Source organism: Parasteatoda tepidariorum, chromosome 5, assembly GCF_982258835.1.
Source record: "Parasteatoda tepidariorum strain Cologne lab strain chromosome 5, Ptep-v5.0, whole genome shotgun sequence".
In the NCBI taxonomy this organism is placed as follows: Eukaryota; Metazoa; Arthropoda; class Arachnida; order Araneae; family Theridiidae; genus Parasteatoda; species Parasteatoda tepidariorum.
This window is the reverse complement of record NC_141759.1, coordinates 80,362,683-80,390,130: the sequence shown is the minus strand read 5'-3', so window position 1 is coordinate 80,390,130 and position 27,448 is coordinate 80,362,683. Positions and strand designations below refer to the sequence as shown.

General features: G+C 26.6%; 1 protein-coding gene across 6 annotated transcripts in view; it reads right to left on the bottom strand.

Moving 5' to 3' along the window:
• gry (trafficking protein particle complex subunit 11 gry) overlaps positions 1-27,448 on the bottom strand; it is a 52,802-nt gene that overhangs the window by 16,096 nt on the left and 9,258 nt on the right. For all 6 annotated transcript variants that reach the window (XM_043052586.3, XM_043052587.3, XM_043052589.3 and 3 more), the window contains exons 6-21: positions 26,894-26,993; positions 25,212-25,285; positions 24,661-24,757; positions 21,998-22,131; positions 20,989-21,130; positions 19,216-19,306; positions 17,414-17,496; positions 16,433-16,511; positions 14,253-14,307; positions 13,113-13,258; positions 11,540-11,601; positions 9,450-9,582; positions 6,943-7,015; positions 6,294-6,351; positions 4,206-4,361; positions 1,929-2,101 (exon numbers count right to left, since the gene is read on the bottom strand). In XM_043052586.3, the coding sequence (XP_042908520.2) occupies positions 1,929-2,101; positions 4,206-4,361; positions 6,294-6,351; positions 6,943-7,015; positions 9,450-9,582; positions 11,540-11,601; positions 13,113-13,258; positions 14,253-14,307; positions 16,433-16,511; positions 17,414-17,496; positions 19,216-19,306; positions 20,989-21,130; positions 21,998-22,131; positions 24,661-24,757; positions 25,212-25,285; positions 26,894-26,993 (1,656 nt within the window). The remainder of the gene's footprint in view (positions 1-1,928; positions 2,102-4,205; positions 4,362-6,293; positions 6,352-6,942; positions 7,016-9,449; positions 9,583-11,539; positions 11,602-13,112; positions 13,259-14,252; positions 14,308-16,432; positions 16,512-17,413; positions 17,497-19,215; positions 19,307-20,988; positions 21,131-21,997; positions 22,132-24,660; positions 24,758-25,211; positions 25,286-26,893; positions 26,994-27,448) is intronic.

Below are 27,448 nucleotides of genomic sequence, written 5' to 3'. Positions count from 1 at the left end.
GAACAAAATTTTTCTATAATTGAAGTAAAGAATTGAAGGACAGTAGTCTACAAAAGAGTGGACTGGAAAAATCTTCTAAAAAAAGGCAATGCCCAACCTGGGCTGTTATGCCACCAATAATGACAAGGATGATAAAAATATGGAAAGGGGGCAAAAGTTAGATCCTTTAGTACTAATAAATTTTTTTGTGTGTATTTCATCATCACAGGATTATCAGATTATCTGCAGCTTATTTTCCCCCTCAGATTTAAAAAATAATTATGGCAGATTTCTTCTGAAAATTATCACTATACTCTGCTGTAAGTTAAGAAAAGACTATTGCAGTCTCGTGATTTAAGTAATCATCTGCCTTTATTTAGTTATCAAATTATACAAATATGGTTTCAAAAACCTTTAAAGCTTTTGAAAGTTAAACACGTCAAACTGACAATTAATTAATGCTATCTCATATAATATAAATCACAGAACTATTAAAAAAAGGTTATAGTATCAAAGTCTCATTGGAATCCTAGATTTAAGGGCATATTTCGAATAAAAAGGAGAGAATTTGTACATGAAAACGAAACAACTATATGACGTTGCAAGAGCATTGAGTTTGATTGGACCACTAAACCTGGTGCATCTTACGCTCACATGCCCTTAACAAATCAAATGCGAGAGATAAGGAATTGTTACTTTTGTTTAATTGTAGAAGAGTTTGCAAGAAACAATATTTATTATTTATTATTAATCGCGAATTGATTATTCAATAAGTTTTATTTTCCTCATTTCACATGACTTAAGAAAGCAAGCAAAAAAAAAAAAAAAAAAAAAAAAAAGGCTGTGCAACATTGTTTCAAGAGTTTGGGTTTTTGTTGATATTTTTGTTCGCTCTTGGAGGATGATTTGACATACATTTAAATACAAACAGGCTCTTTCCATAGGGATAATGGTTTTTGGTTTTTTCTTAACTTGAAACAGAGTATAGATTAGGTACCCCTGAAAAGAAGACTGTTTTCACTGGAAAGGATATAAATAAGCAAAAGAAAAAATACATATTTATGTTCCTTCAATTCTATTATTATTATTTTTTTAATGTAAGTGCAATGCAAAAATTATTGTATGGCAAAAAACTATTTTAAGCAAAATATGATTTTTTAATAAATAAAAAGATCTAAATGTCAAAACCTAGTTTTACCATTAATTTTCTTGAAAAATAATATTTTTTATTTTTCAGAATTACTTTCCTTTAGCCTAATGCAAAAAAAAAAAAAATTATTTAGTAGATGGATGCCTGAGGTGTTTAGATAAGTCAATTAACCTTAATGTTTAAATAAGAAAGTTAAAGTAAGTACACAGTTCATCATTTAGTAGATAAATTTGGTTTAAAGCTGAAAAAGCAAATTTGTAGCAGTGTCCACTTTTGTAACCAATTATTTCCAGCTGTGTTCACTTTTGTAAACACACACTTTGCACACGTCCATTCATGTAACCACACATTTCAATCTGTGTTCAGATTAAAAACTCCACGACAAAATGTTCTTAAAATTTTGGTTTAGATCTAATATGAATATCTGATGCGTGCCTAAGCCTACAAAAGCTTTATCTTAAAAAGAAGAAATATTAATTTAAATTATTTCTTTAAAATCCTGCAAAAGCAAACATTGCTTTTAAAAATTGTTTCAGAAAATATGAAAATGTTTGACAAACATTTTTTAAGAGATTTATAAGAAAATTAAAAAAAAAAAAAAAACAAGTGAAGAATTCAGTACAGAGATTTTAATGGATTATAATATAATATTGCATTCACGGAACAACAAATCGTACTTTATAAATTATTCATCACAATAAAAGGGTCACAGTAATGGAAGGTTGTTTTAAAGAGAATACACTGCATTTAACAAAACTATGATACAGTTATAAAGAAATATTAGAGAATGTAAAATCACCTAGCATGGAACAGAGGAATAATATGTTGAAATGTAGGATCATCACTAAATGAGCTAGCTTTAGGGGTTATAGGATATGATATTTCAGCAGGATATATCTCATGCGGTGTAGTCCAGTGTAGCACAGCGCATATATAATCTGGAGAACCCATTTGAAGTGCAACAGATGTTATCTGCATTAAAAAAACTATGTTATACTATATCAGACTCACGACGTATATAACAAAAGACAAATAAAATGATAATTCATAATAGCAGATGAAATTGCTGTTAGAGTGAGTTTCTCGTTATAAGCAAGAGACATATGTTAAAATAGCAATAAAAAAAAAGACTAGAAAAGTAAATAGACATATTTATCTTTCATTTTCAACAACTTTTTTCATTTAAAATACATGCCCAGAGTACACTGCTTTTGTCCACAGATTGTACAATGAATTACAAAGCAGAAATGGCTATGGCAAAAATGTTTGAATAACAAGTTTTCACATCATAACAATGAAAGAAATAAATGAAATAAAGTTTAATACCTTTTGACCTCATTGACGAGAATGATTGCTAATAGTTGTCAAAAAGGGAAATAAGAAGGCATAATAGATATGTGGTCACCAAAAATGGCATTATTTTAGCAGAAATTTCTTTTTTTTTTTGTTAGGAAGAAGGTAACAAAGGGGGTGGGGTGGTTGAACACATATTGTTTTATAAAAACAAAGGGTAAAATTGCTGGTAGGAAACGAGTTTCTTTTTCTTTTTCATGTAACGACACCAAAGATAAATAAAAATGTCTTCCATTTAAACCTTTTTCATATAATATTATTCACTTAAACAGCAGAAAAACATTATTTCCTAAAAATAAAATATTTTATTGTAACATTAGAAGGATAGTAATTCTTAACTCATTATAAACAATCAATGCTTGTATCTGATATTAGGCATTACTTAATTATTTTATCACAAATAAAGAATAATTAACAATCATTTGATTAGGTGAAATGTATTTAATTTTTAACTATGTATTTCTCTCCTTAACCACTTCCTTACTAATTTTTTTTTAAAAAAAATGCAAAAAATCAACATATTTTCTTTTTATTTCAATAATAAATACAAAGAACTAAAACAAAACATAATACACAAGTTTTAAGTTAAAATTTTAATTCTTTTATGCATAAAAAATATTTAATTTACCATCAGTTTACTATCCCAAATTATTTCGGGCAAATGAAAAAAGTTAAATATTAATCTTTGTATATTTTCTCATTTTCATAATCTGAAAAATCATCTGCATTACTTTCGCTAGAGAAAGCCATTTTTTATACTCTTTTTTCTATATAAAATCATCAACCATAGTGTATACAATTGAACAAAACACGTCTGCAGTCCCACAAATAGCAAACCTCCCAAATAAATATTGGCAAACTTCCAATCATAGCAGATTATTATTATTTTTTGTTTTGCTTTCGGCCGAATACTACTCAGGATAATAAATATTTGCAATATATACATACCCAAGTTACCTTGGGATAATCAGGGAATCTGTTAAGGATATTTCTGCTACAATAATTAAATATATTTTAACCTTGGTATCACATATCTTGATAAAATAAATTTTTCACCATTAAAAAAAATTTAATTCCCCAGGCATTTTTTACTTTGGTAATAGAAAAAAAAAATCATTTAGATCAATACATTTTTCGGTTTCCCTTAATTTTACAAAACTGTTTGATTGAAAAAATATTTTTTTCCCTAATTCTTAAAGACTATTCTTGAAGCCACAATAGAAAAGATATTGCCATGTTTGAAAAGAAGTCACTTAATCTATTCCTAAATAAGTGGACACTAAAATATGCATACATAGATAAGAAGATTTGCCTATAAGATTTTAAAGGGCTTGCTAGTTTAATAAATTCATAAGAAACTGATACTTATGAGGAATTACTTGTACTGTGAACAATAATGTTGCAGTAAGTACTAATAGGAAAAAAAACAGAAATTTTAAAAGAGGCCACAGCATTATGAGATATTTTAGAAGAACATGATCAAACATGCAAAATGTAATGTCAAATAAGAAAGGGATTTGCATTATTTAAAGTAAAATTTTTTTTGCTTTGTTCTTATTAAGAATAGTTTTGACTAAAATGTTACAAAAATACTATAGTTTTTAGTATCTCAAAATCTTTTAGTGTCTTCTTTCAAGTTCATTACATCAAAGTTAGGCTATAATGACAGCAGTTAATAGATGATAAGCTGATTAATATTTGATAAAATAAGTTGAAAACTAACCTGGATAACTTTTCCTATGTCATTAGAATGAGGGATGAAATTGAAGGTATAGGTATAAGTGTTACGAGGCACCAAGTACAGTTTATGCAACTTCTTGTCATCCGAAAGAGCAGTGTTTTCATTAGTACAAGGAACTTCACAAAATTTATTATAATGCTAGAAATGCAAAAACAAAGCAATGTTACTTCATCACAGAACTTACTTAGCTTATTTTTTTCATAAAACGTTTAACTTGACACATTTCTGAGATTTGATTCCACAAGTAAAAAATATCACATTGATTTTTTGTTTACATTCAAAAATATATTTGCAAAAGCTTTTAAAATTTGTAACATAACCTATACTTTCTCGAGATTACGGGCCCATTTTTTTTAATGAAAAATTTATATTAAAACATTAAAAGCCAAAGAAACTAAGATGTTAGTTATTTTTTTTAATGACAATTTAAAACGGCTTAGGATATAAAAAAATTCCTCTAGAATTGTCAGTGTTACAAACTCATTAATAGAAGAGAAATTATTTCAGACCATCAAAAATTAAAAAAACAAAGATTTTTGTTCTTCTTTCAAATGCTATAACTGAAAATTTTTTTTAAGAAGTTTGCTACTTAATAAAATTTTTTATCATTATGATTATATTGATCAAAAAATAGATTACATTTTTGATTTTTCTTTTGAAAACAACTCTGTGGTGTCTTAACAAGTCAATAAAATAAATTCGTATATTGGTATGAGATTATGAGGTAAGTTAAAGGCCTTCCTTTTATTAGTAAGTTGACAGAGCTATGTTGACACTTGTTAACAAACGTATATGTTAACACATCATTAAATATTTAGTTTCTCATATTTTAATGGTAATACTTTTAATTTGAAAATTAAGAAGTTTGCAAGATAAAAAGAGAATACTTATTGAATTAAAAGCTCATTTATAGAAAAAAGAAAATTAGCAATTAAAATATCATGGATTATAAGATGATAAAAACCAGAATTTTAATAATTTTTATTTAGTATAGAACTAAGAGAATCGCTTCCAAAATCATTGTATGCAGCAGCAAATAAGCTAAATACTGTCTTTTAATTAATTACAAGCATTGAATAAGAATACATTGAAACAGGCATTTATATTTTAGAAAATATAATAAAACACCAAAGAAAACAAAAATGAAAATAACATAAATTAATTCTATTAAATAGCAAATAAAATAAAATAAAATAAAGTAATTAATGCAACCTCATAACAAACAATGAAAATTAAAAAATTAGAAATGAACGTTAGAATTTAAAAAAAAATAGTATTATAATATTACTATATAACTATATATAAATTTTTTATGTGTCAAAAATAAAAAAAGCAACAAGTTTTACTAGAATATAGGCTGAAAAACAATTGATAAACCTAAAATGATTAATTTCTTAAACGAAAAAATTAAGTTTATTTAAATGCTTTGAAAGCTTGAAAATATAATAGAAGAAATAAGTTGTGTAAGTAGTAAATTGAGTTAAAAACATTATTTTAGTTTCAAACATAAGAAGGGCAACTCACTCTCAGAAAAACTTATATAATTTGATTTAAAAGATGAAATGTAAATTTTGTTAGATAGGCATAACACTAAAATTTGCCCAGTTGCATCTTCTTCATATAAATAAATGATACAATGAAGATAAAGACTTGAAAAATCATTTATTAAATATAAATACTTTATTTAATGTGTTTTGTAAACAAATAAGCCTTTGAAATAGCTTTTTGAAGAAAGACAATTATTAGTATTACTTAAATATTTTATAAAAACATATTACGTCTTTAGCATATGAAGACTGTAAATTTAGGTAAGTATATAGTTTTAAAATTTCACTCCAACCCCCTTAAAATTTTCTCCTAATTTTTGAAATAAATCTAACTTTCAAACAGTTTAAATCGTGGAGAAAAAAATTTCTCCAAATAGATACAGATTTTGTGAAATAACACAGAACTGTTATTTGCAGTCTTCAGAAAATTGAAATCAGAGCAATGAAGATTCTAAAAAGTGAAATAGTAAATGAAGAAAATGAAAAATACAAAACTTTGAAAAAATTATTAATACAAAAATACCTCATTATTGAAGAGGACAGTCAACTTAGAAAATGACATAGGCTGAGGACAATTCATTCTATAAAAAATATGTATAAGGATATATGTTAAATATAGCAACACAAAAACCGCTAGGAATTATAAAGTCAGAAAAATCAAGATTTAGTAAATTTACAGAAGTACAAAAAGAAGTTTAAAATAAAGATTATTTCTCTACACTTATTAAAGGATAAAACAAACACAAAACTAGACTTTTTTTGACAACAAATTTTAAAGAATTGAACACCATTTTTTTTTTTGATACATGATAAAAGTAATAGCCAGAGTAAGGACAGGCATACTAGACCCTACAGTTCAGTGAATTTTAAAGATGTACTATCTTTAATTAGCACAGTTATAAAAACTCATATATGAATACTTAGAGCACACTATTTTTTTTGCAGAAAATCTATAGATATATATAATAGGTAAAAAAAATTCAAGAAACAAATAGAAATATTTAATGCAAATATTTTTTATTATAAGTATATTTTTATATAAATAATTTTGTTATAATTTGTATTAAAAAAATCAAATTCACTTATTAATGGAAAAACATTTTAACAATACGGAGATTTAAAATATTATAGAAAAATATTAAGTAACACAAATAAGTTTTTTTTCATTGTACCTGAGGTAGATGGTCACAGTTATTCGTTGATCTGCCATGTAGGTTTCTGAGCCAAAACCAGCTTTACATTCAACTGAAATTTAAAAAAAAGTTTATATTAACAAAATAATAAAGGTTAAAAAAAAGATATTTATATAAAAAATATTATAAATTTTAAAATCAGTAGTCTTAACAGAAGAATCTACTTTTAATTAATTTCAATTCATAAATTTTCTTATTATCACTATTACTTAAATTTTTCCTCAAAAGTATGAAAAATATGGAACTGTAACAAACATTAATCTTGATAAAGGATAAAAATATCGTTCAATAACTTTGTTCAAAATTCAAAGTTACAGAGCATAGTTTTGAATACTGCATCATATTATGCAAAATACACATACTGTTAAGGGAATCTTTTGGGCAAATACAACAGAGATATAAATATTACGTGCCTAATTAATCTAAGAATGGTGTTTCAATGCAATTGGAGTAATATTAGATTAAAAATTTTGGACAAACTAACTAATATAATGACCACAATGCATGTGGGGATTGATAGCAAGATTTAATACAAAATTTTGAAATACATGCTAGATTATGTAATGAAATATGTGCCTTTGCAATAATAAAAGATTGTATTTGAGCAAGAATATTGTAACTTAGTGTGTTTCGTGAAAAACGATTAATGTATTAAAATTAATGAGAGGTAGTGTAGGTAGATGAGATATGGTGGTTAAAGCTTCTTAGTTGCCGTAGTGAAGAACTGGGGTTCAATTCTTCTTGAAGCCCACAATATTGATAGGTAAAGCTTAGATGGGAAGTAATGGCAACTTGTATGCAATGCTGACCACATTGCTACAGCCATGCCATTGGTCAAGAAATTGTGGAGCCTTAACTTCTGCAAACTCCTGAATCACAATAGATAGTTGCGGGAATGCTTTACTTTTCTACTCCAGGTTTTATTAGAAAATTATACAGTACGCTAGTTATCAGTACAAGCAGACTAATTCAAACCCTATTAACAACCAAACACAGTTAATTTGAACCAAACAAATGGATTTAAGTTATTTAGAAGAAACAATCAAATGTGAAATTTGTAATTCACATGATTGTGAATTGCTATGGAGAAAAAAAATGAATAAATTTTTATTACTTGACACAAGACATATTACTTGACTAAAAATTTCATTCATTTCAAAAATGTACAAACTGGAAATAACAGTCAACATGTTTTAAGCACTCAAAAACAGGTGCCCATTTTCACGACTTGCCAGACAGACATGAAAGAGAAGAAACAATAGTGATTTTAAAAATAAAACCTAAAATTATCAACAAAAAAACAGAGAAATAAAGGGGAAAAACAAAACAAGATCATCACATGTGATTTTTCTTTACCACCTGTAGTTCAAAGTTTTTAATCGAATGATATGTTACAGATCCAGTTTTTTGGGGTTATTTATTTAATAAGACATTATTTTAATTTAAATTTAATTTAAGTTTTATAATTGAATATATAGTTTAATTGAATATATAGAAAAATTGTTTACATAGTTTCTTTAAAAAAATTAATATGAAAATAATATTAAAAAAAATAGTGAATATAATAACCTACACAAAGATTTTGATGTAGAGAAAGACCACAGATACACTTCAAAGCTAATAACCTACTTGCAGTTCTGTTGTAATGAATTAAAAGGCCTTAACTCAAGTTTTCTTTTCTTCCATATGTTTTTTGTAACATTTTTAAAAGGGTCTTAAAACACTCCTTTTTTGACCCATAAATTCAAAATTGCTCTAAATCCTATACTCAAGGAATTTTACTGAAATTTAGCTTAACTTTAATTTTTATTTGATATAAGACAAAATTAGGAAATTTAGTAATTGACCTATCCAGTAGTAAATTTTAGCAAATGGAGATTTTTGAAAAATTTAAAGCGATCAGATTAAAAAACTGTTGATGTTAATATTGTAAAGTATTATTCAAAACATGGTTAACATTACAAGGTTTATTTCTAAAATGAAAAAAATTTAAAAAACAAGCATGAAATAAAGTAATTTTCATAATAGTATAAAAGATCATAATTCTATATATTTAATAAAATAAAATCTGTGCACATGGGGTGCAGTAATAAAGTGCACAAGGTGGGCATTTTCGATGAAAAAAGTGGCAAATGAGTGCCGACTTGCAGATAATTTTTTAATTATCATTTGTTGAATTTAGCCCCCCTAATGGCAATGAGTACAATCAATTTCGCCCTATATTGTTTGATGCATATGAAGAAATTTGTTTTCTTTTTTTCAATTCTTTTTTTGATTCTTTGAAAATATGGCTTTCCACTGTTATGTGGGTAGAGCTAATTTTGAGTTTGCTGTAATGCTTCAAAAAGTCTTTTCTTAAGTATTAACTGCCATGAAGTAATTAAATTTAAGGTTTTAATTCCTCATTGCAACTTCAGTTGCAGATAGAGCTTCTGAGAACAATGTTTTAAAGTAAGTGTGAATGTAGTAAGTAATTTTATACTCACTGAAAGGAACAACTGATGCCATTTGGATAGTGAATATTGGTTCAACTGGGTTAGATAATTTCTCCATCCATAACTTCTCAGCTTCTTTGCAGTCTTGTTCAGGTATTCCAGGCATTGGCTGGAGTGGTTTTTTCTACAAAATGTATAACAGTTTCATAAAAATTTTTAAGTTATAAAAATAATTTAAGTGTTATGTACTTTTTTAAAAAAAAATTTTAAGAAATTATTTATTCAAAACTTTTTAATTATTTATTCATAAGAAAATTATTCTTCCAACATACCTGCATTATTTGTTTAAATATAATCAATATTTAACCAACAAATCAAAAATTTTAAGATTATAGTAATAACCAAAAGCTAAAAAAAAAAAAAACATCGAATAATAAATGAATGAAATGAAATGGAAGGGGCTTATAAGGATTAACCATTATGCTCCCTCCTAAAAAAAAAACTTCTTAAATTGGGTTACAGCAAATGTATTTTAAGGTTAAAAACCTTAAATAGAATAATTAAAGAAAAAACAACAATGTCAAAAGATTTAAGAAAAATTAAGCATACACATAATTGGTATGCCTATTTTTTTTAGGCTTTTTCAGCTTTATTTACCATATTCCAAAATAATTCAATCAAGAAACTGAAAGAAATTTATTAAAATTCAAACCAATCATAAAATGAGACCCAAGGAGGTAGTGCTAACCTGCGTAATATCAATAGAGTGGTTGGAAAAAAATTATAATGTAGATCCACTATGTTATTATGAAAAAAAATTACCTACATTGAAGTACATATTATTTAAAGGTTAACGTAAAAGCCTTTACAAAAAAAGAGCTAAACAGGTTAGACCATTTATTAATTTTTAAAACTAATTAATAAAAATTATTTCATTTTATGAAAGTATAAGAATTTTTTTTCTGATTTCAGTCCTTTTCAAAAAGTAATAATGATTATTAATTGCATTTGTAATAACTAAATGCTAAAAAGGTAAAAAAGCGTACTTCTTTTAAATTCAGCTTAGTTTTAATTATATATTTTGAAATGAGATATAAAAGAAAATATAAGAATATTTTTAAAAAACATAAGCAACAAAACTTTTAAACATAATAACTGGATAAGGCATATAATTAATAACTGGATAAGGCAGTATGTTCAATGAGGATGATGATTCAAAAAGTTCTCCTAAATGAAAATCAGAATTTATTCACTATATCGAAACTCTAGATCAAGGGCTCCCAATTATTTCCATTTATGGAACCCTAAATGATTGAGGTACAAAATATACAACTGTTTGATAATCATAATAAAGTTCAAATCCTAAGTAAAATTCATTAGCAGATATGAATATACTAACCAAAAAAAACTTCAAATCAATTTGGATAAATATAATGAGAAGATGGATTTTTTAATCATTTTAAGAATCTCAAAATTAAGTAAAATGTCAGACTGTTGAATTCACAGATGTGGAGCGGCTTCTAGTTTTGAATTTGTTTTTGGCAAATGCATTTATGGTTTTCAAAATAGGAATGTATAAACTGGGAGAAATATAAATATATATATATCAGAGAAATATAATTCTATATTCTTGAATTTAGTAATTTTGAATTAAAAAATTTGAAAAATGCTTATGCAATACATGTATGTATAACCTTTTCGTATTTCTTTTTAATACATCAATAATGGAAAATAAAATGTTTTTTTCTTTTTTGATTTTGCTATAGTCTTTCATTAGCATTTTACATAAATAATTTCATGAAAAATAATCAAATCATTGAATAAATTATGGAATATTGGATGGAAACTAATATAATTATAGATTTTAAAAAGCCATTTCTTTTTTTAAAGTTATAACTGTCAGAACCCTTGTTACTTTAGGGTAACACTAGGGATCTGCGATAAACCTTTTGAAAACCTCTGCTCCATACAACAAGTTTTACATTCATGTCTATAATAAACAAAACAAAGTTACTGCATCTATTGTGTATGTTAAAATGTGTAAATTTTTAGAAAAAGATTTTAAATACATATTTTTAAACAAACTAAAAATCTGCATTAAAAAATTAATATAACAAATTCTAGTAAATGTTTGTGCTTACTGATAGTAGATTGCTGATATTATTTTGAACAATATTTTTTTCATCAATACTGCATATAATCCCTTAAAAGTTTGAAGTTAAGGAAACAAAGTGCATCAGCAAAGTATATTATTTCTTTGAAATATAAAAGATTTAAAAACAATGTGTCTTAAAATTTTACTTCATTTTAATAATATAAATAAATCTATGTAAATAATATAATAAATATAAAATGTATAAATGAATTCAAAAATAGTATAATATAAAAAGAGAATGGGGTAACGCTGGGTAGTAGAGAGAGAACAGGTACCTCAATTGCGTAGAAATTAATTCTGTTTTCGAGCAAACAAATTGCGAATTACAGTTTACAAGTCAAGAACAGAAGGACCTACCGTATTAGCATGCTGTGGTTGATTAATTCAATGCATCTGAGTAGATAGGTTTGTTTTACAATATTAACACTTTAATGTTCTTTAGTTTTTAAACTAGCTTTATTTATTGGTCATTGCAATTACACAAGTTATTTTTAGTCTAGCTTATTAAACGTTTAGTAAAGACTCATATCTTAAAAAATAATAAGGATTTAGTCCAATAATAGAACTGCTCTGCTACGTTTTTATAACTTCTACTCTTCAGACTAAGTACTATCCTATTTTGTCCCCACCCCCTTGATGAAAGTCTATGTAGAGCCTACAAAAGCTGCACTGCAGCAGAGAAAGAGGATAACTACATTTAAGGCTAAACAAAGGTTTAATGAGTCGCAGAATAAAATTTATAGTGAGCGATGCAAGTCTATGTCGAGCCTACAAAAGCTGCACAGCAGCAGAGAAAGAAGATAACTACATTCAAGGCTAAACAAAGGTTTTATGAGTTGCAGGATTAAATTTATAGTGGGCCTCTTCTTCAAAGCATAAAAATCCTTACTTTCATATTTTGAAAACCCTTATTCAAAATTGCAGTTTTTATTTCAATGTAAAGAAATTCGTTGGCATTCTTTTTTTTTTTTTTATTAATTAATAAGTACTTCATTTTTTGTAAGAAATTGTGGTCAGGCTCTCAGAAGTCCCAGGCTTTCTTTCTCCTCACCCCTTTGAATCAGCCCTCGATCACATCACATATAAATTACATACATAATTTTCATAAACTGTCACATAAAATAGAAATGCTTGTTAATTTTTCTTTAAAATTTTGGAATTTATTAATTTCCCATTGAGTTAACATGTATACTCAATTTTACCCAACTAGAGGGGCACTTAACTATCAGGCACTTAAACTTTTTCTAGAAAATAAAATCTGTTTTAAATAAAAAGTACATCAATGATTTTTCAGAATGATATACTGTATACAACTAAACAATAAATATCTTAATTAAATCTGACAGTTTCTAGGTCGAACAGTTTATTGCCAACTTACACCACTTCCTCCTATATTGATATAGATATAACAATTTATAAAGTAATCCAATAAAGCTGATATTACAAAATTTATATTTTAATAACTTTAAAAATGTTTTGAAAAGTTTAGTTTTCAGCTAAAATTTTTAAAATTGTAGCAAAATTAATCAAGAAAAAGCCTTTAAACCAATAAAGGATACAATTACTGATCATCTCGATTCCTAAAGATATATAATCATGTTCATTGGCCGATAAATATGCTGATCTCAATGCAGTAATAAGTATACTTGATACAAGAGGTCTCCACTTTTCAAGTCTATAGTCCCAAAGAACATGCTTCAAAAGCCTGAAATCACATGATAAATAGATGCATAAATTAAAGATTAGTCATCCAAACTAAACAAAGTACTTAAAACGGAGGTATTTTTAAGACTACATATAAACAGACTAATGATGTTTAAAAAATTTAAATCTTTTTTAAGACATTCTAATGAAGAAAGTCAATTTTTTGCATTCCAGTTAAAATTTAAAAATGTATACATATTCCAATATCAGATAAATATAAGATGAGAAGTATGATTAAAAATTCATTTATACTAGTAAATTAAGTTATAGAATTAAAATTATTTTTTACTAGGATCTTACTAAGTTGAATAAATAACACATTTTATAAGTGGAAAGAAAGCTTCTATCTTAAAAAAGTATATTTAATCTTATTTAATAGGAAATGATAACACAATTGTGCCACCTGCAGGAAAATAATGATTTAATGCAAAAAGAAGATTTGATTAAAATATTACCATTATTATAATTATCAAATATCACCAATATCTAAAATTAATGTTATTACCTTTCGTATTCAAAAATTTTCAAACCTTGGCATAAGCATAGTAAAAAAGCATTTGTAAATACAGTACAGAACCCGTTATCCGGAAATCAGAAAACCGGAAAACCGGAACGAAATTCGATAAATTTTCTCGCCATTTTTAAAAAAAAAAATTTTTTCCTCTTAAGATTTTACGATTTTTCTTTCTTTTTTTAAAGATGTTTACCTTACCATCATTTTGGAAATAATCATTAGTGTATTACTTCATCGTTTTTTCTTATTTTTAAAATTATTTCCAAATATTTTATTTTTTTAGTTGGGTTTAACAATAAAAAAAAACGGCTTTTTGTAGCGATTCAGAAAACCGGAAAAATCAGTTATCCGGAATAGCGATGGTCCCGACCGTTCCGGATAATCGGTTCCCTACTGTACAAACGAAGACATGTAGGCAAACAGTTACCTACTATATATATATACACATGGAAATATTTCTATGCATAAGTAGTATACTTACGTCAAAGCTTGCTTGTAATCTTTGTATGAATAGTATTCTTCTCCCATTTCAACAGCTAAAAATTAAGTATAATTGAAGTACATCAATATATAGAAATAAAATTGATATTTGCACAGGAAAATGGGCACAAAATAGTAAATATTTAAGAATAAAATAGTATCACTACAATAATTATATAGTTAACAATATAGCTATAATAATTATATAGTTAATAACATAACTATAATAACTATATAGTTAATAATATAACTATAAAAACTATATAGTTAATAATATAACTATAATAAGTATATAATTTTAATATAATTACAGTATGGTTATCTTTATGATTTGGAGGCATGCCATAGCCTCCAAAAACTTCAGTATTTAAATTAAATCAGTTATAGTAAAACAGTAGGTTTTATGAAAGCAAAACTGATGAATGAATTCAAATTATTGGTGTGGTTGGTCTCAATAATCTCAAAACATAAAGAAACACTAAAAATGAAAACTGATTTGAAAATCTAAAACGTTTATGAGTGGTCTTAGTGAGCATAATTTTAAATGATAAAAAAAAATTAAAAATAAACTATAATTGAGAAAATGATTTTTTCAATTTTGCCAAACCTAAAAGGAAAACAGTAAGGTGACTCATTTTTGAAAAAATATTTTGCCAACACCAAAATGTTCTCCATTATTTCTTTGTGACATTTAAAAAACAGTTTCAAACTTATTGTTATTATTGAAGCTCCCTTTATAATCTAGTGCTATATCACCTATTTAAACTCTTAAGTGAACTATTGGAAAATCTAATAGAGTTTGCAACCATGAAAATACAGTGAAACCTCCTGTTATGGACACTCCTGCAAAATGGATGCCTCTCAATATGGACATATTTTTAATTCCCTGTAAATTTTCTATGAATAAACCATTATGTACATTCTCCGCTAAGGTAACACACCCCTAACGGGACAGTCATCTTTGCCCTGAAGCATTATTTTTTTAATCGCTTCAAACCAGGCACTGTTTTTTTCTAAATTTGGAAAAAAAAAAAAAAAAAAACTCCTCTTTTTCTGGTTTAAATTGCAACTTTTCAAAATTTTTAAAGCATGTAAATGTTTTGCCCTATCTATAACTAAAAATATCATTAAGCTATTTCACTACTTAATCAATCATTCTACTATCACCTCGACTGATCTTTGCAAGGAGGGAAAATTATACTGCTCATTCGGATAGCTGCATCTTTTGATCTTTTCATCTGGACGACACAGGTTGTGGGATCTCACAACCTGAAATGACGTCTTAAATGCTCCCAATTCATTACTGAATATTTCTACTGAAAATTTCTTTCATTTTCTCATAAATTTGAAGACTGTATTTAACACAGTTGGGGTAAAAAAAGATAATAGAAATATAATCTTCGAGGTATTCATATAAATGAAACATTTATTCAGACAATTCATAGATGATTAATTGTGAATATATCAACTCCACAGGTCCTCGTATCTTACAGGTAAGCATTGATTTCGTTTGTTTTCTGTGAATCGAGGGAGGTTTACTTTAAAGGAGGTATTAACCATGCTCCCTATTAAGTGATGGGCAGGTGTTAGGAGGTGTAACCTAATAATTGAAACCGACTGGGAACTAAAAGTTCGTATTCGATATCATATGACTAACGTGAAAATCTGCGTTAATAGGAAAATTATATTCATTCATCTGCAGCTGTATCTAGAATCATGTATTTATTAAACTTTACATTATATATAACATTATATTAAACACTTTCACATATAATTTGTATATAAATTTTCTTTTTTTTTGAAAGTTTGAATAAATATCCATGTAGATAGTCATTGTAGATCATTTAATTATTTCTATACAATTGAAAACATTCTAAAAACAATTTACGATGTTAAACTTTGTAATTAGGGTACCCTTTCCCTAAATGGACAATTTTTTCAGTCCCAAGAGTGTCCACTAAATCAAGGTTTCACTGTACATAAAATTCACAAGTAGAATTGGCAAATATATACAAAAAAAGAATTGACAGCTAGAATAGGCAAAAGAAAAAAAAATTAAACTAGCAAAAAAATACTAGTAGAACTGGGACAACTAATAAACTTTACCTACACCTATACATGCGTATTCTTTAAAGACAATATTAATGTTTATAGATATTTAGATGTAAAATAACTACTTACTTAACTGCCTCTTCATCCTTGGACATTTATATTTTTTAAATTGTGTAATAGCACTGCTCAAAAGAGGTATTATCAGCATCTAAACACATACATTTTTTTTTAATATTACAATTTAAATCTACCAGGGCAAACACAAAGTTTTAGAGTCGTGCTTTTGCCTCTTAAAATAATATTTCATGACTTATTCAATAAGGTAGATACAAACGTACATAGTAAAATATTACATCTTGCTCTAACTTATTATATCATTAATTAAATTTTAAGATATCTTGATAGAAACTTCTTTTTTAAATCTAATTTCTTAAACTCTAAAACTGTAATTGTTTGTAAATTTAAAAAAAAAGTATTTAATGAGTGCATGTAGATTGAAAAAAAAATCCTCTTTACAAAAAAATGCATATTTTAATTTTCAAATCATAAAAAATTAAACAAGATAAAAAGAAATATAAATAATCTAACAAAACATACTAGTCATAAATTTAAAACAAAACAAGTACATAAATTAGAACAAAAGATCATCCAAAGTACGATCATTCAAACACAGAAGATTGAATATCAATTTCAAATGTAAAATGAGTTGTAGTGTAAAGGCTAAAAGCAAACTGTAATAGAGATCTTCAATAAAATACATTAGCTTAGAAGGGATATCCAAGAAAGCTACAAAAATAAGAGAGGGAAGAAGTGTATGAACTTTCATAATCATATAGTTTTTTTTTTTTAATGGCCAACTCAAAATTATTCTTTCTTTTATTAGTTGAAAATGCTTTTGAAATAAAAAAGAGTTCCTAAACTTTTTATTGAAGACATTTTGTGGAAAATAATTATGTAAAAGTTGAACACTGATAGCAATTTAAGTAATTAAACATTTCAAAAGATTACAGTGAACATATTAACGCACATGAAAAAATTAATTATATCAAACAAAAATAGGGAGATAGAATATTACCAAGAAAAATGAAATGACAGCAAAACTGTACTTACTGAGTGATCCACATCGTGAAGTTCTTTGTATTTCAAAGCTAAAATACCTTTCATTTCTTTCTGGGGATCTGGTGGTTCAAGACCTGAAAAAATTCATAATAAATAGCAGGTAGGAGAATATTATCATGAAAATCTAAAATTCAGTAAATGTCACCTTCTTTCTGAGAATATCAGATATAATCATAATCAGGAGTTATTCACATTATCCCTTTTGTGAATGTGCCAAAATTTATTTTGCATGTGTATAAGAAAATCCTGACATTCAGCAGTGAGTGTTGAATAAAAAAATTACTTAGAGTATGCTTTTTTCCTTACAATCCTTCGTTAGGACCAGGCAGAATATCACCATTTGCTGGAGTCAGATAGAAGTAATGATATTGAACAAAAATATTTTATTTATTATTCACTATTTACAATAGAATATTTTAACATTCAATAGTGCAACGAATGGTGAAATATGCTAGTATAAGAGAGAAATTACTGACACTCCGGTTACTCTTGTTATTGATTATGAAATTACTCCAATGGAAAAAACTCCTTGAGTTGGCTCTGACCTGCTCTAAAAAGTAGTGCCAAGAAAGAGAGAAATGAGGAAATTTAATATTTATCTAAGGGATTATAAGAGTATCAACGTTCACCAGATGTTGATATTCACTATTTTAGGTCTTTCAAAGTGTATAAATACATAATTAACATTTTAAAGGATATGGCTAGATAAAGTTTTGATATCATTATTAATAGATAGCACTTTTGATATTACTATTGATTGAAAACAACTAAAAAAATTACAGCAAAAGTAGACCAACTGAAATTCATTTGCTTTTTTAATTTTTATTGTTTTTAATGAAGTGGATTTTGTTTATTTGTTGTTATTTTATTGTTTGCAATGAATCTGCTTTTGTTTTTTTGTTTACCTCAACTTTGAGCGATAATTTACTGCAAAGCTCACCAACTTCAACTGGATAATCATGCACATAAAAAAAACAGGCTAAATAAAAATATCAATTTAAAAAAACTAAAATTTAGAAAAGCTAAAAATTTCATACCAAAAAAACACCCAGCAAAAAATTGAATTTGAACTAACTATTTAAATTGGTGTTTTACAACTGTTAGAAAGATCACAAGTAGTATGTAAAAGGTAAAAAAAATTCAAATTTCTTTAATTAAACAATTGATCGGATGAAGGGACAAAGTGACATTTTAACGGAATAAATTGGTATGAAAGCTCAAAGGTTGCTCTTTCACGGAACTGATGAAATGAAGATTATGCTTTGCTCTTTTTTTTCCTGTCTGAAAGCTACTGATTATCAAAATCTTTAAGCCCTGACACTCATTTCAAGTGTTCATGTCTTAACATTCAAAATGTTAGTATTTTAAATTGTGTACAAAATTGTTTACAATTGTGTACTGTTGATCGCCTCCCAATCTTAAAGAAATAAAAGACAGTCTCTTAGTACCTTTATTTACTGAGATCTGTGAAATTTAAATATCTTATATTATTTTCCCATATTATGCATTGACTCCTTAAAATATTATGATGGTTAAAATTTTTAGGTAATTCATTTAGAAGAAAATTTTGTTTTGCATCTAATTCTTTGACTCAAAATTGCTACTTAATTAGCATATTTAATGCCTATTCCTAATACTACTAAATGCTAAGTATCATTTTAGTAAGTGAAAATCCAATCAGTAGATAAAAAGTTGTAAAGGGAAAAGGTTGGGAAATATTGCACTAAAAGACAATCATCAAAATGCACACATAACATTAACAAGTTTTATTTTAAGAAAAATAACATAATTACTTTGACTACAAGCTCTCCATGCTCTTTGGCCATAAAATTCCAGTGATTCTGATCCCTCTAACACTGAAAAGTCAGGTTGATCAGCCATGTTCTAAAAGACACACATAAAAAAAAAAATATATTGCAATATTTTAAGGATAACTTCGAACAGTAACTAAACTACTACATAATTTAAAAAGCATGCCAGAGTCAAGACTGAATGAAACAATTTTGATGCATTAAATTTTTATGAAAGAAATAAAATAAATGTATTCTAGAGCATTAAATTATTAAATAACTATGTCCTGAAGTTCTGAGAAAGAAACATAATAAATTTAGGAATATTTATTAGAATTACATAAATTGAGCTATCATGGCACTGTCATTAGAGGCACCGAGCTGTGATTGTGAAGGATTGGGCTTTTATCCTATGTGGAGACATGAAACACAATAGCTTCTGAATAATTGGCCAATTTGTCTTAGAAGTAAAGGTGGCTTGCGCACAATGAATAATCACATAGCCAAAATCATACTGTTCGTCTAAAAACTTTGGTCCTTTAATCTTCATTGACCTCCCAGGACCATAACGAACAATTACAGGATGGCTTTACTTAAATTTTAAAAAATCATGTTATGTGTCCTTAAATATTATATTACAGATTTAATAACTTTTAAGCTTTCAACACTTAATAACCATTTATAAATTCAACTTCAAAAAAAAAAATAATAAAGAAATAAAATTAATGTAAATCAGCATATCTTACTTAAATTTTAAAAATATCAGATCTTTAATTTCTTTTAAGGAAAATCATACATATATACAGTCAGACCTCGATATAAGGTCACTTTTCCAAAGTCCCGGCTCACTGAATAGAAATTCTTTGTTACAGATTATCGGATATATGGTCAAGTTTTAAAAATCGTTACCGCTTATAAGGTCACTTTTATCTGAGGCTTCAAACAAAATCCTATTTAACTTCCTTACAAGGCAATTACCCCTCTCGAGTTCTAGGAAAATGTTGCAGCCAATGAACAAGCTACAATTTCTGAAATTGTTTCACAAGTTGCGGACAGTGATTACAATGACAGTGATCCTGAAACTGTAGCTGTAACCCAAGTGGAAGCCTTCAATGCAATAAATGTCACATGAAATTTTTTTACAAACCATGAGGGAGCTGAGGAACATTTCGAGAAGTTATAAAATCTAGAAAACATTGTTCTAAAAATGAAACCCAAAACGAGACAGGCCTGCATAAATGATTATTTTAAATAAGGTAAGATGTAATGTATGTATGTACAATTTCAGGAAGTTTGTAAACAGCTTTATTTTAAATTAAAATTTTTTCTAAAAATATAACTTTCTTTAATTCTTTACTAATTCTGTTAAAATTTATTGACTTAAATATTTAATTTATGGCCGATCGTTTTCATTTGTATAACCATTTTTAAAAAGTTATAATGTGTACTATTTACGTGCTTAGTTGCGAACTGCTAATGAATCGGTTAAAAGGTCACCCCGCTTATAAGGTCACTTTTTCAATATCCCTTAGGGTGACCTTATATTGAGGTCTGACTGTATATATATTTTAAGTTGACTGAGTTTTGCACCAAAGCTACAAGACTCTTTACTGTGTTAATATCAATAATGCCTGTCTTGAAAAAATTTTTAATATAAAAGGTTTATGAGAAAAGGTATAGACACAAAAAATAAATAAATAAAAATATAAAGTAAATAAATAGATTACATATGGTACACTATGAGAAAAATTTAGTAATATAATAATCATACTATACCTTGCACAATTTGTAGCATAGTGACTTGCGATTTGAAGCATGATTTGCTGCTTGTTGGTAATAAAATCCTGGATGTTGTGTTTGTATTGCAGCCAAACCTTGCTGTACAGCTTCCTCAAATAAATCTCCAAAATGACTAAATCTGAAAAGGGAAATATTACATGTACAACATTTCAACTCAAAAAGATTTAGATATCAAAAAATAAATGCCTGTAAATTAGCAGAATCGAGGAAAAAATTTAATCTTCGATAACAGTTACAGTAATTGCTAAAATTACTGACTACTGTTGCAGAATTATGGTCTTAGTTAAAATCAATGTCTTGAAAGAGTTTTATTACTTTTTTGTGACGATTATTTCCCTATTATACTGACTGATTTTAAATCACAGAAAATTTTCACCAAGTTTTTTCAGTACATCACTTGCACTGTTATTTCTTAAGTTTTGAATTGAGGATAAAATAAAATAAATAAAAATCACCTTAATCTGTATTTTGACTTGTCTGTTTGTGGGAAGAAAAAATAATAAATGTCCTAAAAATAAAACTTTAAAATTAACACCACGCCTCTCACGGTAGACCTATACATGTCTCATAATTAGTCTTCTAAGTTTGATAGTCAGTAAATTGAGATATATTAAACATATCTCATAAAATTAACATATTAGCCCTAATTTATACTGATTACACCCTAAACTAAATTACCTTAAATTGTGACAAAAGAAAGACCAAAAACTTTTGAGTATGTTAACAAGTAAATTTCATAGAGAGGAAAAAAAATCCTAAACACTCACAAGACTTTAGAAAATTTAAACAAACAACTACAGCTATAAGTATAAAATTAAAAATAACATTAAAAAATATATTTAAAGGAATACAGTACATAAAATGTAAGACATAATAGTAGCGAATTTAAAGATATATATTTAAATGAAATAACTAATTCACATAATAGCTTTAAAAAAAATAAGAAAGGTCTCAAAACAAAATAAAAAGCAAATAAAATATTTACTGTTTAGACATCCAAGCACTGTGCTCAAAGGCCAATTCTGGATGGCCAACTTTATTTTTAAATATATCCACATGATTTCTGAATTGAGAAATGGCATCAAGTGGAGCTCCATTCAGAAAAGATAAGTGACACATCTAATTATAAAATATAACACAATTAGAGAATATATAACTTTAATAACAAAAGGTGACAAGAAACTAGTTCTAAAACACAACATAGTAAACATTTATTGTAGCGGTGTACAACCTTTTTTCAGAGAAGGACATATCTTCCAACTTATAATGGAATTTCCATAGTTAGAAAAAAATAATTTTAATTGAGGTAGCAAAAGTAATGTTGAAATATTTCATTTATTTAGAATTATAATTATATAAATTACATAAACAATTTAAACAGATCAAATAATAAATTGGTAATGACCTGAAGTACTTTCAAATGTTTTATAGAATTTCTATTTATTTTAAAAATATCTGCTTTAGCTTGCTATCATTTGAAAAAATATTCAGCAAAAATCTCAGGTCTTGAACAAACAAAAAAAATGTTCTTTGGCTTTAGAGATCTAATGAATAAAGATTTCACATCAAGGAATCATAAAAGCTATGGGTCAAAGTATATTTTTTACTTTAAAACATTTCAAATTTTGCACACTCTCTTTCCTTCAATAAAATTAAATAGCAGCATGTTTTTAACTTTTCTTGTGGAAACTGAGTATAAATTATTTAAATAAATACTTAACATTTTGTTTTGAATATGCCTTGCTTAAAAAGAAATATTTTTAAAAAACTTGAAACACCGAAGATATATGTCACTCTTGTGACACCTTGCCACTGTATTACAGAATTTTAACGTTATAATTTTGGTGTTCTTAAAGTTTATTAAAATTAGTTTGAAACGTAGTTATACATTTTCTGCTTGTAGTAAACATTCTTCGTTTAGCCATTAGGTTTTCCATTAAATATTTGATAGGAAATCACTACCCATTCAAAATTCACATTTGGTTTTAGCCTTTTCCCCTTTACTTTATATAGGATTATAATACTTTTTAAATCAAGCAACTAACTTTTCCAATTACACTTAAATTGGAAATATTTTATTGCAAAATATAGTTTTCAAACAAAGCAACAACTGCTTTTTCACTTCAATTAAAAAAAAAACTTGTTTCTCATGAAATGGGATATTTGAAATATGGATTGACTTAAAACTGTAAGAAAAATTTCAGTGAATTTCCAAAAATAGTTTTAATGTTTATATGATGACCATTGGAAATAAAGATTCAAGGTTGCATATCTGCAAGTTTCTACTCAGTGAAATTTATAAATCCTTTATACTACTTTAAATTATTGGGGTAATAGCATTTGCTTTCATGGTCTTTTATTTCTGCTAAAAAAAAGGTTTTCTAAGGCAAATCATCGATTATTTATTTCAAAATGCACTTGAAACTTTCTTCCACTTCAAAAATAACTTAAGACTGTCACTTTCCACTGTCATGAACTCAGATCTTTGAAATTTAAAGCAAGGATATAGTACAGTTAAATAAGACTATAATATTGTAAGATTGCTCTCAAAGAAATCTAAATTTTTTCAAAATAGGCATTCAGAACTTTCCACTAAGTTGTTCATTTATGTTGTTAAATGTTTTATTTTTATATAACTGTATAAAATTATGATTGAGAAAGATTCAGAATTGAAATTATATTTTCATGCTAACTTCACCTTAAAATATATATATATATAAATGAAGAATAAAACAAAGAAAAATTATAGACATATGAAAAAAAGGGGGGTGGGAAATAATAAGTAAAAAAAATAACAAACAACAGTTAATTTAAAAAAAAAAAAAGAAATGTTAATTAAAAAACCGGAAAAAAAGCCGGAAAAAAAAAGATATAATCTTTTCTTCAGCCCACACGATTATATCAGCAAAACAGAGTGCTTTCTGATATTGTATCAATAAAGCCAAAGCAAAATATATTAATACAATAGTGTGAGGAGCACTCAAAAATTTTTTTTATAAAAATAACAACAAATAAAATAGATCACAAAAATTAAAAATAAGTAAAAATAACCCGTAAAAACAGATAATAAAATAAAATAAAAAACATTAAAAAGGGTGGACTATAAAGCGAGTAGCAAAATCAGAACAACTTACATGGACGGATATTTTTCAAGAATGATTTAAAAATGTTTTCGCAGAAAGATTGCCAGATTACAAAATATGAAAACAAAAGCGCAAATTGAGTGTAACAAGAGGGTTTTAAAGTGTCGTTCTTACTGCACTGCTGAAGTGATTTGTTATTCTGAGTTTTGATTTGTTAGTTACCAAGGATGGGCCCGAAATGGATGTGTGCAAGGTAATATTATACTGGATAATTTTAAAAATTGATCATAAATAGTTTTAGAAGATAGATGTTTATTTAAGAAAAAATAGAAAAGAGAAACATAAATTGCCTGTTTTGCAAATAATTTTAGCCGCGGATTTGCACGATATGGATTAGCACATAGAAAAATTATTTAAATTATCAAAGAAAAAAATTTTAATAGATAATTTTAACACGGATTTGCCCGAAATGGATTTGCACATGGAAAATTGTATAAATTAATAAAGAAATTTTTAGCAAACAATTTTATCCACGGATATATATATATGTATATATAGTTTATACCTTGTAATTGATAAATCCAGCAACAGTTTTGATTTCTAGCATGTTGGTATCTGATGCTCGGACTTCCATCAAATTGGCATATGCTTGCTTGTAATTCCTGAATGCAAATTAATGTATGTATGTTATATACATATTTAATAAGTTTGTTTATATACATATAAGTTTGTTTAGATACCTATTTAATAAGTAAAAATAATAAGTTTGGCCAAAACTTTAACAAATTAAAAAGAACAATTTATAGCATGATCAAATATGCAATTCAGAATTATAATATGAACACATAAAGGTAACAAATAGCTGCTATAAATAGGAAGAATTTATAACAGTGGTATAACAACTAAAACTTCAAAAAAATCAGTTCACTCTTTAATGAAAGATGAATCAAAGTTTTTTAAAATTTTACAACGCTTCATAGTTGAATAGAATAGAATAAGCAATTAAAATATAGCTTAGAAAGAGCTTAATACAAATAAATGTGGAACAATAAAATGAAAATAATTGAATTGATAAGCAGTTAACAAATATCAATAAAGAAACAACAGGTAACTTACTTTAATGACATCGCAATGTCTTGTTTCAATTCAGTTAGGAATGCTATCTTAAATTGGTGTCGCACGAAAAGTAGCTAAAATCAAAAATATTTTTAAGTGTTGAAAATTATTAATTGAATCACTGACATGATTCAGTTAGTAAGAACTAAAATACAAGCACCAATTCAAGGAAATCAGAAACTCAAAAATATTTAACCGATAAAATATTTTTTGTTAATATGTTATTTTAACCCTTTAATAGATGAAACTTTTTTCATGTTTTTATTATTCATTTCTATGATAATAAATTCTTGAAAATGTTTTAAAAGTGTCAATTCATGAATGGTTAAAATTCTGCTTCTGTGCTAAAGTCTATTATTTTTTTTTAAAAGCAAATTAAAAAAGATCAAACACTTAACAAATTCTTTTTATAAAAGAATAAATAAAAGGAATCTTTAAATATCAGATAATATATCACTAATTCATGCTATAAGCTCGCTTGTTCATTAATCTCCATAATTGTTTTGCTTGCTCATCAATACCCTTGATTGTTTCTCTTGCTCATCAATCCCTTCGATTGTTTCACTTGCTCATCAATCCCCATAATTGCTTCACAATCATTATTTTAATTTCTTAAAACAGATTATTACACCAGTATTAAAAGTTATTCAATTAAAAGGTCCAATATTTTACAAATTTATGATCCTTTAATCCCATATTAGCACAAATTTGGGTTCTACAGATTTAGTTTCAATTCTACTGATATAAAATTTAATCCTCATAATTTCTTTTCTTCTGGTTACCATTCTAACTTTATGACCAAACTTGTTTTTGAAATTATTTAATGTTCAGATAATATAAAAATAATAATTTTCTGCTATTGAAATTTCGATCACCAGATATAATTTTAATTTTAAAACAATCAGCCAGAGAGACATTTTCATTGTATCTACTGACAAACTACAATAAGATTTCCACCTATTAGATTTAATTGTGTTTGAGTCTTGTTCCTTTAGTAAATGTTAAGAGTAGTTACGAGAGATCACTACAAACTTGTGTTTTGATTTATCTCACCACTCACTGTCTGCTTTTTTATTTATCTTTTCTTTTAACCCTTTCTGGTGCTGAGTAGAAAGTCGAGCAACATTAATTCAACAAATGTTGCAAGTCACTAGAAAAGTAAAACTGATTGCTTTTAAACATTTCCTAACCACTATTTTACAAACATCAAAGAGTTGAAGTGTGTCGCTCTACTTAGAACATATTGTCTTGTCTAGAGTTGCACTTGCTAATGTTCGGCCTGACAAAAATTTTCCACTCAAATTTGCTGTCCCGAAAAGGGTTAAAAAGGTAGCGTATTACAGTACAACTACAAAAAATTCAGCCCTACAGTAGTGTTACTATAGTGTTATTTTCAATTATTGCTTTTTCTTAACTTTTAAGACAAATTAATATTGTTCTTATTATGCTAAGAAAAAATTAAGTTCACCATAATATAAAAACTGATAGACATAGTGAAAGATAAAAAATAATAATAATTCTGGAGCTCAATTGTGGATATGGCATTAAAATATAAAATAACAGATTTTATGATTGAGTGACACAAACAATAAACTATTTTGATTTTTTAATGTGTTTAAGAATATTAAAAATAACAAGTTATTGAATAACAAATCAAGTTGATAAAAAATATTACAAATTACCTGATGAGTTGTCTTATTTAAGTGGTCCTTATGGTTTTTAATTCTTCTACTTTCATGATGATAGTATGTTTGAGCCAGCTCATAAAAGGCATTTTGTAACCTATTCATATGATATTTCAATTATTAAGTAAAAGCATCAATAGTTTATTAAAAAATTTTACTAATCAGGCATCATACTTTAAACAGCTAAATTAAAAGTTTGATTAAATTTTTCTAAAACATAAGTTTTTATAATTTTTTTTCTTCATTAATCTTTCAAAAAACATTTTAACAATGGGTGCAATCAGTGTTGAGTGACCTCCTTCCCCCTTCAAATCAAAATATCAACTTGGATGACTTTTATTCTAATGATTGGATTTTCACAAACTAAAAATCAATCTCTGTAGAACTAAAAACCAATCTTGGTTTTTAGTTCTTGAAATTACTGGTAATAATGATGCAAAGAATTGTTTTCAAATATGTTATTTTTTTATTTACAGTACTGTCATTTTCTCACACCTTAATTTTGTGAGCTAATTTTTACATAAAAAAATCAATGAAGTAGTTCTTGTTTGT